This window comes from Varroa jacobsoni, unplaced genomic scaffold, assembly GCF_002532875.2.
Source record: "Varroa jacobsoni isolate VJ856 unplaced genomic scaffold, vjacob_1.0 scaffold_1112, whole genome shotgun sequence".
Lineage (NCBI taxonomy): Eukaryota > Metazoa > Arthropoda > Arachnida > Mesostigmata > Varroidae > Varroa > Varroa jacobsoni.
In genome coordinates, this window is record NW_019214014.1 from 53864 (window position 1) to 69106 (window position 15243).

At 39.2% G+C, this 15243-nt stretch overlaps 1 protein-coding gene across 1 annotated transcript; it reads right to left on the bottom strand.

The window, feature by feature from the left end:
• Window positions 1-1579: 1579 nt before the first annotated feature.
• Window positions 1580-14651, bottom strand: LOC111266745 (uncharacterized). The gene is made up of 5 exons (XM_022844471.1): window positions 14436-14651; window positions 6569-7041; window positions 4907-5009; window positions 3360-3485; window positions 1580-3104 (listed from the first exon to the last, which is right to left on the bottom strand). The coding sequence occupies exons 2-5, from the start codon at window positions 6602-6604 to the stop codon at window positions 2830-2832; spliced, it is 540 nt and encodes a 179-aa protein (XP_022700206.1). The 5' UTR covers window positions 6605-7041; window positions 14436-14651; the 3' UTR covers window positions 1580-2829.
• Window positions 14652-15243: the final 592 nt, after the last annotated feature.

The following is a 15243-nucleotide window of genomic DNA, read 5'->3' on the forward strand; positions in this document are numbered from 1 at the left end:
ATGAAAATCACTTTGGCTGATGTTAATTGCTCTAAAATAAGGATTTTGACGCTGTGTTAGAGGACTATTTCCTATCCACATGATATATTCTGTGATGAAAATGCTTTTTCACTTTTAGAATTGTGAGGTTCAGGCAAACATCGTGATTATACTCAAGCTGAGTTAAGTTAGAACTACGTATTACTGTAGATTTAAAAAAAGGCATTAATATCTTAAAGAAAAAGTGACGAGTTGCTAACAAGACTTATCTCAGAAAATATTCAGCGTTCATATGAGTTGATAAATTTCAGTTAGTTCTAGATCATAAGCTAAATAAGAGTGGCGCAGATTAGGTTAAAAAAAGTGCGGTGTATAACGGCTATGCTAGTTATTCAGGCCTCTGAGCACGGGCGCGGCCGTACTGGCCGGAACTCTCTCGTGAACTTCTTGGGTTAAGAAGAGACGAGAACTCTGTAAGGCGCAACAGAATGAAATGAAGGAGACAGAGCAAGACGTGGCCCTGGCAGGATGGCAAACGTAGCGGACCGCAATCCCAGTGAACAAACCTAGGGCTCGAGCTAGAGACCTTATACCAAATGTGAAAAGCGGTTCAACTGCCTAGATGGTGAGGACTATTCTTGAATACAAGGTTTTTTTATCGCGCGACGACCTTCAGTCGTATCCACACAAGTTTAGTCAGGTCCCACTTGGAATTTGCTGTCACTGCGACAAGGAAATAGAGGTTGATGTTATCCGCATTCTGCTCATGTGTTAGGGGTTGGGTGATGCAAAGCATAAGAGCAGAACGAAGGTTCTGATGAGGTTACAGCGAGAGGGTGACCTCCTCGATCGCCCTGATATGCCGAAAATAACTCTGAAGCGAACTGTCAGATCCATATGCGGCATATCGAGCAGACGAGCCATTGAGGCCTCTGTTGCTTCAGAGGTTCTTAGAAGGAAGAAATGACGAAGTCATCCCGGCAAGCTTAGACTGATGCTGTCTAGCACCGCTAAAATGAGACTGGATATATAGCTGTTGGAATACAGCATGTTTGATGAGGGTAAGAAACCTGGAAGCTAACCCCGGCCATTCGATATGGTAGGCAACTACCTTATTCGTTGTCGACTTGTTTTTCTGTTCACTAAAAGTTCGGACCGACAATTTAAAAAGGAAATGGGCTTCAGTGAATGCAGGGTTTCTAATACGTGTCGGTGTACTAGGCAAAGTTTGGAGGCACATCCGATACTGGTCAGCGGGCGATACACAATCCGTTATCATTTCGGTGGCATGGCTCGTGTGCATCAACTACTAGGTAAGAGCGTACTGGATGCTCTTAAACGTCACTCTTGGATTAGAAGAGCATATATAAAGCTGAACTAACATCAAAGTGTTGCTGTGCGCAATTCTATGCACTGCCGCTATTCCGCAGATCCAACAGATTTTTCAGATGCAGTGAATAGTGATCTGCAAGCGTGTACATCATCGCTAAAAAAGGACGCTCCACAAGAGAATCCAAATGACAAAAACTGAATGAACATAATGAAGTTCCAAGATCTGCGCAAAAAGTTCTCAGTAGACGTTAATAAGAACCAAACTGGAGACGCCAAGCTTCGTTTATTACATCTTCTTTGCGTAGTGCCTATAACGAGGGGTATACATTTTATTGAGTGAAAGATTTACAATGCCAATCAATTAACTTAATGCTGATAATTGCCATTACATTCGAACAACTATTAGTACTACGTTATGAATTGGATAAATAAATTTGTTACCCCAATATGCCATTCATTTAATTATCTTCTTATTCTTCATTCTTTCGATTAGAATTTTTGAGGCATTTGGAGTCATCCTATTTATTAGGAACCGTTATTGTTCGTGGCTCTGCTGTTCGAGATTGATTATTTCAGGCTATGGCCTTTGAAAAAGAAACAGGCGATCTATAGTGATAGTTTATATGGTTAGCTGTTCCATTAGTAAGGTATTTCATTATATTTGCCAAAAGAAAATATATTCTTATATATACTTTTTTCAAAACTGTTTATAGATTTTAACCTAAACTAGAGTGCATTGTAAGGAGACAAACATTAGTAAAAAAAACGCTAGTTGTTCTTGTGGATTCAATCACTACCAATGGTAGGACTGTGTGCATATTAGGACACGTAGTATATTTTTTGCTTTTGGTACGGAATAGCATGGCTTGAGGAGAGATTCTACTGTCAGCTGTACAGTATTGTATTCAGTCGATACGATAATAAGCAGCCCCCTTAATATATAACGTCAAATATTAAACGCTATATATTAAGGGGGTTGCTCCGTTAAACATTTTTCAATAAATGAATTTTCAAAGGTACAAAGGTTTTCTAGACATGTTCTCTACGAAATCTTAAAATTTGACATTTTTGATCATTTTCTGAAATTTTTTTTTGCTTTGCTTTGTATCTTCTGCTACCAAAATCAGGAATCGCATCCGTGCAATGACTCAACGTTAGTTGATTCAAGGACACCAAAGCAATTTCGTAGTTACCTTTTTTCATCTGGTCCACTATTAATATCCATTTGGAAAAGAAAGTGTTTCCTCCTTTAAAGATGGACTTGTCTGTACGATTTAGGATCTTTCGCAAGAAGTATCCCGTACACAAAATCATTTTTAAGAATCTTTTTATGTGGATCCTCTGTGTCGCACATGGTTTACCGACGTAGTGCACCAAAGGATATCAAATATTATAATCATTAATTGAATATAATTGATTTAGCAACATTGGGCACCATACATTTTGCTCTATTCAATAATAAGATGTGTACAAAAGTACCTTTTACCAAAATTCGTAAGGGCATTTACAAATGTAAGTTTATTTAACCTTTTTGTTTGCTTCCTCATTGACTGTGTTCGAAACCAAGAGTTTCGATGAATTTTCGTTTTTTCCGGGTTTGACAAGAGCCAAGGTGGTAAACGGCTCTCTTCCTATTGAGTCGCCTAATTGATTATCATGAATCCGGCGTACACCTGAATGCTTTCCATAGCCTGACGATGTGTGGTTAAACACAGCTGGCCACCACCACACCCCACGGGTATTTCTATCGAACCACCTCTTTTGCGCTATAATACAGGCTGGATCTGTAAATCCTAAATATGCGTCAACACAACGACACCTTTAATTCTACACGACACATATATATATATATATATATATATATATATATATTGGCTTTGAATTTAATTTTAAACGTAGTTTCCTGCTGACGTTGTTATAAAAAGTAGGTAAAACTGACGCATCCGGTCACCACTCCCACAGCGCCTACTTATGGCAGTCAAAACCTATAACCAAATTGGTCCAACAAAGAAATTAACGCTGCCTACCATTTTTCAATGAAAACTCACCTCCTGGAAGACAACATTCCGTGTAGATGGGTCGACTTTTCGAGCCACAGGTGATTGGACAAATTCCGTGGACGGGTGAATGATAATAGTAGCCGGCGCAGCAAAACAGCGGACAGTATTCGGGACCTTAAAATGAACAACAGGACATGTTTGTTCTCACCTCGACTACAACGATTTTCTAAAGCTATTAAATCTCGCTGAATCAACATCAGATTAAGGCGTTTCCCAATTTACCCTTTAACATGGCCATAATGGTCATACGAGCTCACATCAACCGAAGTTCAAAAAGAAAAATTTGGAAAAACAGACAAAAACATCGCAATGGTTGCGGATTTTGAAAAAGCCTAAACTTTTCTGACATATACCTTCAGGCTACACAGATTTTGTTTCTTTGAACCCGCCGGGCGTATTCTAACTAACTCTATTTGAAAAAGAAAATTGGATGCACTTAGTCCACTCTTTATTTTTCAAGCTTTCGCAATAAATGTCAAAGGCCCCGTTGGCCGCTAGTAACAGAAGCGACCACAAAAAGAATGTGCAGCCCTCGAGAACTTAGCTATTTAAATTGCTTACTCCAATGTATGAAACTCAGCCTAATACGGAAACTATTGACGTTTCAGGCTATCACACAGGACAGGAAGCGGTGGCTAATGGGAATATTTGAAAACGATTTTCTGTATTTTTTTTTTTTCGTAAAAGCCTTTAAACGATTATGTCAAGCTGTAAATAGCATTATTATTTAACTTGTCTCCGTGTAGCTTATAATGGCTGAATGTAGATCACTTGTTCTTGTTATAAGGATCCATAATAAAAACATTGGTCGCATAACTGGCACATCTACTATATTAGACCACAGTATGATATTTGGCGCATTGAAGATCGCTTGCGAGCGAAAAACGTTCAATAAATATTAAGAACAGCCATAGAATAGCATGGTAAATTGTGTCTTTACTATATGTACTACTGTAATATTTAGTATTAGCTTGCGTTGGACGGCATCGCCCAAATGTTGCAAGGTCTTCATCTGTTAACGATTATGATATTTACTCATTTTTATGATGATCTTGGTTAAAGGGATATATTTTTTGGGTAAATAATATTAGCAAAAAAGGAATCATAGTACGAATGTGCATAGTTCACTCAGACAATTTCCAGTCTGAAATGCCATACATTTTCCAGTTCTGAGGTTCCTTCACGGTACATACGGCGCTAATTAGTCTAGTAATAATAATGATCTGACTGATTGATCGACTCGAATTGATGACACCCCGAATGTAGTGTCCAGCTACCGTACTGGTCAATCAACCTCCATAACTGATTAAAACGATAAGGTCAAATATGTGCGCAATGTTTCCTCAAAGACTTCTTCGACTAACTTTGTAGGACGCATTTAGCGTCGTCGCATGATGTCGAGACAACGATGGTAATCAACTTCAACTTCAATGCTATTTTTTTATTATTGTTTAATCTAGTTCTGGATTACTTAGAGGACAACGGGTAGTATGATGCGCGCGTCAAGCCATCACATGTACTCAGTGGATACTTACAGATACAAATCTCGCTAAAGGGAAACTGTTGGACGCCTCGAATGCAGCTCCGTGGGCAATAATTACCGCGTTCTGCGACGACCGCCTCAGTGCAGAAAGTTATCTATCGAGAAGAGAAAAATAGGAGATATTAGCTGACGAAGGGGAATGAGTTCGGGCAGACTTCTGAGAAGACGTTTCGTAATATTTGAGATGACTCAGCTGCCAGATCTGTGCGGCACTGAACAAATAGACGTTCTCCGAATTCGATTATTTAAACGCCTTTCAATCATTACGCAACCTCAAACAAGAATTCTATCTTAAAGCGAAGACCCGGTGACGCATGAATTTTGTGTATGAGTCGTTCCTTGTGGAAGCAAACGACACCGCTTTTTCTTTGGAACTATTTGGATACCACTTATACTACAGTTCAATGAGACAAAAAGTAAAAGCGAAAAACAAACATTTTTCCTGGTCGGTCACGCCTCTCATTGTTTCCGGCTTTTTGAGTCTTTTTGAGACGGTACCTCGGGAAGTTATAGGGTGCGCGCTCGATTTTGTAGGCAAGCAGCCTCTATTTATATCCTTCGGCGTGAGCAATATAAAATCACTTAAACTTTTTTCATATTGGCGCACAGAGGCCAAAGTCTAGTAGATTAGCTGTGATATGAGCAACAACAGTCAAACGAATAGTCTAGGATATGACCTAATTTTTGATGAGGTCTTATATTCATTGAAATTATTCAATTTTTGTGGGATCTGGTTTCGTGGCAGAATTGTCTGCAGTCCGCCCACTCACCCAGACATGTCGTCGTTTATTTTTTATTGCAAACACTTATAAGTAATCAACTATTTTTATAGGGTTAAAAACCAATGCATTAGCCACGCAGACCTAACAAGTCAAAATGGTATTAGAGTATAAGGGTTTTGTTGCTAGTAACCTGCTCGACGTTAGCATGTTTATTGCTCTTATCAGTAGGCCATATGCCACATTTTTTTTAACTGTTTTTGTGATCAGTAAATATGAAACTTCTTTTCATAGGTTTTATAGGAATTAAGCAGGGCTCAAGCTCCCCATTCTAGAGCAATTTAACATTTATTATTCTTTTTCTTTTTATATCTGTTCATTTATTTATCAACGGGCTTGACGCACGGGAAAAACGTTTCAGTCTCCCTCTGCCTGGCCTAAAAAGAAAGGAAGATTTAGGCGAAAACTGTTTTAGTAGAAAAACGTTTTGGGTGCTTGTGTCCTGATTCAACATCCTTCAAGGACGAATACTATACGACTCATGTGATTAAGTAAAGAAACAGAAAAGAAACGTTTTAGACCAAAAATTCTTTCAAGCAAAACTCCAAGCTACCTGCTGAGACACTTCAGTAGTAGATTTCGTCACGCATTTCCACCACGAGTGACAGTTAGCCATCTGACATATTGGCAGCAAAACAATAGACCCAAAAATGCACCGTTTAAATCTAGCCCAAACATTTGTCGGCTTTATAAGAGTAAACTATGCTTGTCAGCACGTCTACTAAATATTGTGCTGGTAAACATGATAAGACGCCTTTCAGTTATTATACTTGACAAGTGGCGATGATTTACTTTCGTACCACTTAATGTCATTACTTAAAATACATTTATCACTGTAATCCACCAAGTTGGGCGCAATGAAGAATTTCACTTACGAACACGATGTGGTAAAGTAAAACGCGTAGTTCCATCACGGCAGGTAGTCTCTGGTACAGTGACACTCTAAAAAAAAGTAGGGCTTCTTATCGAATAAGATTCCGAATCGAGAGCTTAGAGATTTTCATCGATAGAGCGAAAGATCCTCATCCTCATCAGTCCATTTAATCACGCTCCGAGATACGGGGCACAGTCACTCGTTCCGTCTCTACGTAACGCTATGACAACTGCTTCAGGCTCACTTCGATTGTTACCGATCTGTGAAGTGACACATGAACGACATCTACGAACTGCCACCAGATGGCAGGTTTCGCTCTTCCGCGCTTCCGTCGCCCGCGACACCTACGCCTACTGCGGTAAGGCACTTCATCACTGAAAACAGCTCCAGTGACCGATCAGCGATACCAGCCAGCTTCTCTCAGCCTTCACACCTCATAAAAACGTTGCGCCCACCCGTAGGCGACACGATCGGCTGTTTGCAGATGTAAGTCGGCGCATTTCGTTATGATACAACAGAGAACAGATTATTGCGCATGTCTATTGTTGTTTTAGCTAAAACAGTCATAGATCTGAAAACAGCTCAAATACTTTTGTATAATCTGAGGGGACGACTTCTCGGGAACTGTTTGTGGCACAATTTCGATTAGCTATCTAAGTACAAATGATGGGAAAGCTTCATGTATCGTCTGCTGGCATTCTAGGAATCGGTTGCAACAGCAGACAAGTACATAATTACTACACAGCTGGGAGTGACTGGGAAATTTTTGTATGAAAGAAAAAATAGGGTCGAATGCGCAGCTCGCACCTAAGCAATGTTTTGCAATGCAAGACCGACCAGCGTATAGCTGAGAAAGAAATAGACCAAAATTCTATTTAGATAGGAGTGGGTACGTTTTGAGCAAGTGTCCCTTGATGCGTATTTGAGAAAGTCGCTACGCTAGCTTATGATAAAGATTTTCATCAATTTGAAAATTCTTGGCGCCAATATTAACTATTTGTCATTCCAATTTCATTGAGAGCTTATTCCGCCTTCGATAAAACATGTTTGTTTTATCAATAATGTTATAAACATAATAATAACTGGCTTATAGTTAGATCGCATCTTACAACGACCGTCCCAGTTTAGACGGACTCAAGTTTCGAAACCTATTCAACTTCTAACTCAGCGTGATATTTGCGGTCCGGTCTCAGACGTAAATTCTCTTGACGAGAAAATGTCTGTTAGAGAAAAACGGATTTATTGCAGTACTGTAGTACTGATTAAGCCAGCGGCTACGGTATTCGTGGCAGAGAGCTGCTACTCGTAGTTTCGTTTATATTATACATTTGTTCGTTACATTATACATCGGATCGGGTGTTCTAGCAAGTTTATGTAAAGCTCTTTAATAGAGTATTCGAATATTAGCCAGGTATAAAGATAATAGAACCTCCTAAAATCTCGGGATAGCAGACAACAGCATTACTCTATAATAATATAATAGGATATGTATAGGGTAATAATAAGATAATGTTTAATAACATTATCATAACATTTGCAGCACAAAGCACGAAAATCAAGTTGTAGTCTCTACGAGGTTTTATGAACAAAGTTCAATTATTCTGTCGTTTTCCAAAGGTTACGGAGACTGATTCCTATCGATAACATGACTCCACTGGGTAACGAAACAAAAAGATGTACTTTACCTGTTTGATTTGTCTATACGGAGGACTGGTAAATGATTATTACGAAATCGAAAACGGTTTTCCCTCCTAAAGGGAGAGTAAACCTTTTGTGCTGCTGTTGGAAATGGGCTACTGGCAATCAAAAGAGCTTTGTCGACTGTGCCAAAGAAGCGTTCGAAAAGACACCGTACTATCCAGATATTTGCTCACCAAATAGGAATATTAATGTGTTTGTTGTCGACGATCGATAGACACTGAACTTCAGAATCCTCCTTCCTGACATAACTGAAAACTGACCTATTTCGGGAGGCGTTCGGAGTTATTGACAAGGTTAGAGTCGAAATCCTAACTCGCCAGAACTCCGCTTTATGAGACGAACTTCAAGAAGTAACGTTGAGTGTACACTAACGCGTTCACGAGAACTAGCGCAAGGTCGGCATTTACGCTGTACTGACCTAAAGCTTGACGTCTATGTCCTGTGGCCGATAACTAGCTTGTTAGCACACATAGGTAGGTTTTTTTTCAAATAATGAAGCGATTTCGATTGACTTCACAACAATCTTCATCTATCAGTTAACAATAAATACCTATGAGTAATCTAGAACGAGGCCAAATGTTGGCCAACGAATGATGGAAACCGATATGCATAGTATTAAATATCTTTTTCTTGCTTCTGGGGCGGACCGTTTTATTGTGTTAATGACTACGATGTTTTCGGTCCTGTAGTTTACTCATTCTGCAAATTTTACTTTGCCCTGGGGGCGATTGGGCTTTACACATACTGCTCTGACCGGCTGTTGTATTGTTCAATAGAATTTTCCTATAGTGAACAAACCCGTGAATGGGTCAGTTGCTCAGACGGTTCGGACCTGATCGCTGTTGCATTTTATATGGGTCGCTATTTAATACAATCGATGCTGAATTACTATCGTTGTTATGACTATTACGGAGTTTAGACATGCCTTGCTTACGATATTCATGGCAGAGAGCTGCTAATCGTAGTTTATACATTTTTTCGTTACATTATACATTGTTTCCGCAGATCGGGTTTATGTTAAGCAAGTTTATGTAAAGCTTTTTAATAGAATTAGTAAATACTGAGGTGAGGAAGCCGGCCAGTGTTGGAAGATTAATCACTCTTCACTAGCTTAAGTTACGCAATTTTTAAGGCGTTAAACTAGTCGAAGAAGTTCAAGTCAAATAGCGACGCCAATAAATGACAACCATTGAAAAATAAAGTTAGATAATAAATATTATAAAAGATTGATAATGTGAATCACTGTAACGTAAGATGCTGTTATCATTTGCTGATCAATATCAATCAGATAGCGGTTCGAGGATACATTTGCGTGTCGTCTTTTAGAAACTCTTACAACACAAAACACTCATTTGTGCGTATGTTTACGCTGCTATAGCAAAACCCTATGTTTCATTTTCCTACCATAAGATTAGGTACCCAAATAGATAAATAGCAGCGATTTGTACTCGTCTAGAATATATTTACTAGCGCCCTCGATGCCTATTCAATTTCAGGACGTTTTTAAATTCGGCCCTGTTAGTCGTTTCTTTTTTCATAAATCGCTTATAGGTGTCTATGTAAAAATAGTTAATATTATGGTTGGATTTAGAAGATGACTTTTTCTCTCACAGTGACGGCCGAATATTTACATGGGAGCTTATGCTGAGCACCCTCATTCTATATGACGATCTTCGTTTAAGTACAAATCATGTAAGGCGCCAGTTTCTCAACGTTAAGCGATAGGTCTCAATGGGGCGAGCAGAAATGCAGCATATGCTTTTTTTAAAATTGATACTTTCAGGTGAGGGTAATGCAAAATGAAGGGTTTTTATGGCAGCATCAGCCGATTGCCAAATCTAGCCGCCGATGTGAAAAGGGTAACTGTGTCCTATTATGGAAATAAATCAACGTAAGTTTTTCGCTAGATTAGAATTATTATTAGATTAGATTAGGTTGATTTATAGGTATTTTTTAATAAAAAAAAAAAAAAAAACTAGGGTAGAGGTAAACATTTTGTTATCCAACGGACTAATTCTATCAATATTGTGTGCTATAAACCATTACCTATCACAAAACCGGTCAAGGTACGGTTAGAAAAATTTATTCAAACGTTCGATCAGGCAAAGCAAAATTTTTAACTCAACTTAATGGAAATACCTGTTCGAGTGACAAGCGGAAATATCTTATGGGAAGTTGCATGCGCTTCGCATAAGCGATACACCAAGCAGTAAACAGAAAAGTAGCTTACGAAATTAGTTGAACCTCTTATGGGCTCGGTCACCTCAACTTTGGGACATGTTCAAGGTAGAGACTTCACCTCTGCAGCCCTGCCATAACGAAACCTAAACGATGCACAAGACACAATTTTCTAGAGGATTACAAACGAGAGATCCCCGCGTGGGAAGTACAGATCCGTATGTGTAGATTCAGATCTCTCAGAGCGCGATATACATGACTTATTCGATTTAGATGGAATCTAGCTGTTAACGGAAACGAATTTTTAAATCTAGCATGCACCTTCTATTGATTTTTTTCATCGCTCTGAAGGATTTGCAGACAAGCTATCTGGCCCGTCGCTGGGTCTGATAAATGAGGTTACTTCGTGCTCTTACTCCTAACCTAAGTCTCCTAACCTGATATTACATATTTCATTCAAGAAAATTAAATTCATCTGACTGTCTAATTACAGCCTAACATCTCAGCAATACGTACTGGCGGACGGGTTGGCAGAGACATGTAAACGCATGGTATATACATGCAAGTCTACTCGCTAGCTGATATCTTTTCAGCTTCACGTACTTACTGTTACACGCATGTTATTTGTGTCTCTATCTGTAATATTACGCATTACGGCGTTACCTAACTTGTGGGTAACAAGTACGGCGTCTTATTCTTCATATTGTTATTACCACTGCTTGCCACTTCCAAATGTACGCATCAGTTTTTCAAACATATCTACGCTTGATTTTTCTAAGGAGAGGTTTACCAGGCAAACTACATGTATAGCTCAAAATATAAAATTGATTTTCGACCAAAAAACAAGGCCTTGTTAGTTATTGCAGAGGTAAACGTTCTGCCAAAAAACGATGCCAAGGTGGGATTGACATGCACCGCTAGAAAACAGATAATAGCCTTAGCAAGCCGCAGATTTTCTCGAACTGAAAGGAGGGCACAAAACACGTAGTACAAATGGACACCCCTGTTTCACGCTGTAGCACGTTGGTGCCCGAGAAAAGTGCGACGTTTGCCGTGTGTTAACTGGCGTTCAACTGTAACAATGTGACTGGGATAACAATGATATATATTAGTTGAGACATATTTTACTATTCTATATATAAGAGCGTTTACAAAGTATCTGTAGGTTAGGAGAATGAATCAGCTTAGGGAGGTCACCGGGGGCGCAGACTGGGCCTATATTGTGATGAAAAGCGATGAGTACTAATCTCTTTAGGATTATACTATATGTATTCGTTGTAATATCAAATCTCTGAGAGCTGGCAACATTACTTCTACGTGGAAAATCGACCAAGGGTGAGAGCGTCCAATAACGGATCACAGTATTGTTTAAAATGCAGTCAGAGTATTTTCTATGGAAATTTGAAGTGGCCACTTTGATTTTATCACACCTTCCTGGCAAAATGCTGACGCGAACAGTTTCGAGCTTTGTTGTCGGAACAAAGGCCTTACGTAACGATGCCTTAAAGACAACACTAACGACTTCCGACGTATACGTCGGATACAGTTCGCTCGCTAACTGTCCCTCGTTGGCAAAGAGACGTAGAACTTTACAAAAAATAGACGCACAATCTGCAACTGTTTTGCCTAGAGTACGATATCATTTATATCTAGATCACTTCTTAACAACAAAAACACAATTCGTTAGTTAGAAACGAATGCCAAAGAATAAGAGGACAGCGTTCTAAGGCTCTATCGATCATAAACAACAGAATCAAGTAAATTTCTAACGATTCACATATCGATTATTTCTCACGTACGGTTTCCAAGGTATTAGAGATTTGGTACCCTGTACTTTTCACTTCCATTTACAGTGGGAAAATATATTCTCGGCAAATGTAGGCATTTTGAAATTCTAGTAAATATTACGGAATGATGCCAAGATATTTGCTGTTTTCTATGTTGTTTTCCGTGCAAAGCTATCGTGTCCTGTTAATTAAATTTTTCAAATGTAATATCGATATTTAGCATTAGGTTTTACGCGAACTAATCTTACTTTCGTCGTGAAGAATAGCTTTGAATAAGGAAACCTTGGGGACCCTGTTAATGAATAAGCACATAACGAGTATTTATTATCAACGCAACGTCTAATGTACTTTGCATATGAAAAAAATAAAGCCTACTTAAAGCACAAGGGCCAATCTCATGCGTCTGATTCGCTGTAGAGACCAATTTTCGTTAATTATTATTTTTACCTAGCATAAGTAAATGTATATGGGCGTTATCTAGGCCCACTAAACAACTCGAGTTCTTAGAGGCGCGATAGGTTCATAAGAGTTCTCGAAGGACGCAATCCATGAACACCATTGTAATTATTTTAACTAGATAAATTAATGTTTTTATACAATATGGTATGTTTCTGATCCTGCTAGCTCACTGCTGACAAGTTTGGTTGTATGGGCATGCGTTTTTTGGTCTATGTGCATTTTTAGAAAGTCCCGTCGAGCTTCCCCGGGCCCCCAATCTAGTCGTCCAGAAATGCCCTCTATTTGGAGGGAGTTACGAGCGAACGGCTCTCCTCTCGAGAATGTGCTAGCCGAACACTTACACTTTTCTCGCCCAAACTTAGGCTTGCCGATTAAGCGTAATGCACGCGCAGACATGCACTCAGACCATCCCGGATACACCTTATACAACGAGGTGACGGGAATCATACCAGCTCAGACGCATAGCACCAATAATAAACACTAGGGTACCAAAAACAACAACTACAGCAGGGGATGCACTGATCTAAATTCAGTAAACTATTTGCCTTTTGAAGATGACTGCAGTCCTTATCACAGTCATCGCGCCTGAAAGGACTGCGACAAGGCAGTGCGAACGTTTGCGTAAGACGCAGCGCAATGTCTATATATGTTGTTCCTGCATATATAAAAAATATGTAGTACATATTTCCTGTAATAGTAACGATGAAACTAAATCGACAGTCGTCTCAGCGTGCAAATGGCGTTCAGTGTCAACAACAGAACAGCTTATTTGGGCCTGTGTATGTTGGAGAATGAAGTAATGGGTCCCATGACGCTCCTATTCTGTCGTATGAGAGAGCTGAAATGGTAAGCATCAAACTTGCAGGCAAAACAGAATCACCTGACACCGGCGGCGTAAAATGATCGTGACACGCTAGACGCTCCCGAGAGACCCATTGATCATGTATGATCATACTAGCTGTCTGAGTAGGATCCGAGTAAAGCATGAATAATTACTACTGACTGATAAGCAATGTCGACATAAATTGGAAGAAGATGAACGGAGCAGAAAAAAACAACAGTTAAGATCATATAATAATGCCTACAGAGAAACTTCTATGGAATATTTGGTGAAGCTTGGTTAAATAACAAGCCGGACCTAATTTGCATATATATCTATATATATATAATTGCGGAAAAATACTAGTTTCAACACGAACGAATTGATAAACCATTGTATTTACATACTCTTCCTCCGCAATTGAGTTATCTACAAACCGATCGCAGTTTCTTAGCGGGAGCATATATCCATCCCTATAGAACACGACAATCAGTCTATTGTAGCATCATTAGTAACAACGCCATGTTATTCCTTGTAAAAACACTGTTTTCGACAAAAATTAAGAATGCTGTCTCACTATAACAGTCCCACGCATTATCGAATAAGATAGCATACCCGTAGTTTAGAGGCAAAAAGCACTTTTTTTTTTTCGCCAAAACAGAAAGATTTATTGAATTCAATTCTGTGCTTTCAGGGTGAGCTTGTCAACTTCTACAGTCAGTATGTTCAAAGTATGATCGTTTATCTATTGGCCATCTGTTTTCTCGCTTCATATAGTACAGCTCGAGGTAAGATAGACAATAATGGCATGAGATAAGAAATGGTTCACATTGACTGTTTTGACTTCAGTTTGAATTAAGCGGTTAAAGTTCATCGAGTCGATCCTTTATTTGTCGGGCAAACCTAACGTAAAGTATACGTACGTAGATATACGATGCTAGCGCTCCAGTCCTTATGCGATTATTCCCTTTTCCGTATTCGAAATTCTACTTTATCATTTACACAGATGTAAACGTATACGCGCTTTCATGCCACAACGGTTGAATCTGTTTCTAAACACTTCTATGAGAACGAGATAGTGACTCGTTGATGTTTGGTAAACGACTATAGTATTTACGCTCTAGCATTATTAGACGCTGAGTTGGGGTCCGTTCTGTTATAAATCAGTCTTTTTTTCACCGTTATTGTACCAAATACTAGTTCTTTTTTACCATGATGCCAGCCTGGTTGTAGGAGGTAAGGACCTAACGTTTCAAGTATAGTTCCAAAGGTTAAAGCATGCAATAGACCATCTTGCAGGTAATGCCAGAATCTGGTTGAACAACCTATCTTACGAGTGATTCTAACATACAACTGATACTGAGTATCTTTCCGAGTAAATGATTTGTCAAAGTCTGCCAATTGCCTTTGTAGGATAGCTTCTCCTTCCACGAAGCGTGCTGCAACTTCACCCTTTGTTTTTAGCGATCTGTTCTACGATCGTGTAGAATTTGAGAAGTTTCTATTGAAACAACGTTTACTTCCTCGGACAAAGGATAAACCTCGATTTTTATTTGTTCATATTTACAGTCTACTGTGTCCAGGTTCACGCTGATTACATGTCTACTCGGCCACTAATGTTCGTAGCAGGCACTGATTGGGAGGTGTGGCACCCGTTTGCGTTTACTGTCTCTTATTGCGACGATAGGTGATTACTGTGCATTAGATAACAAGAGCGGGCGGTAGATTTTG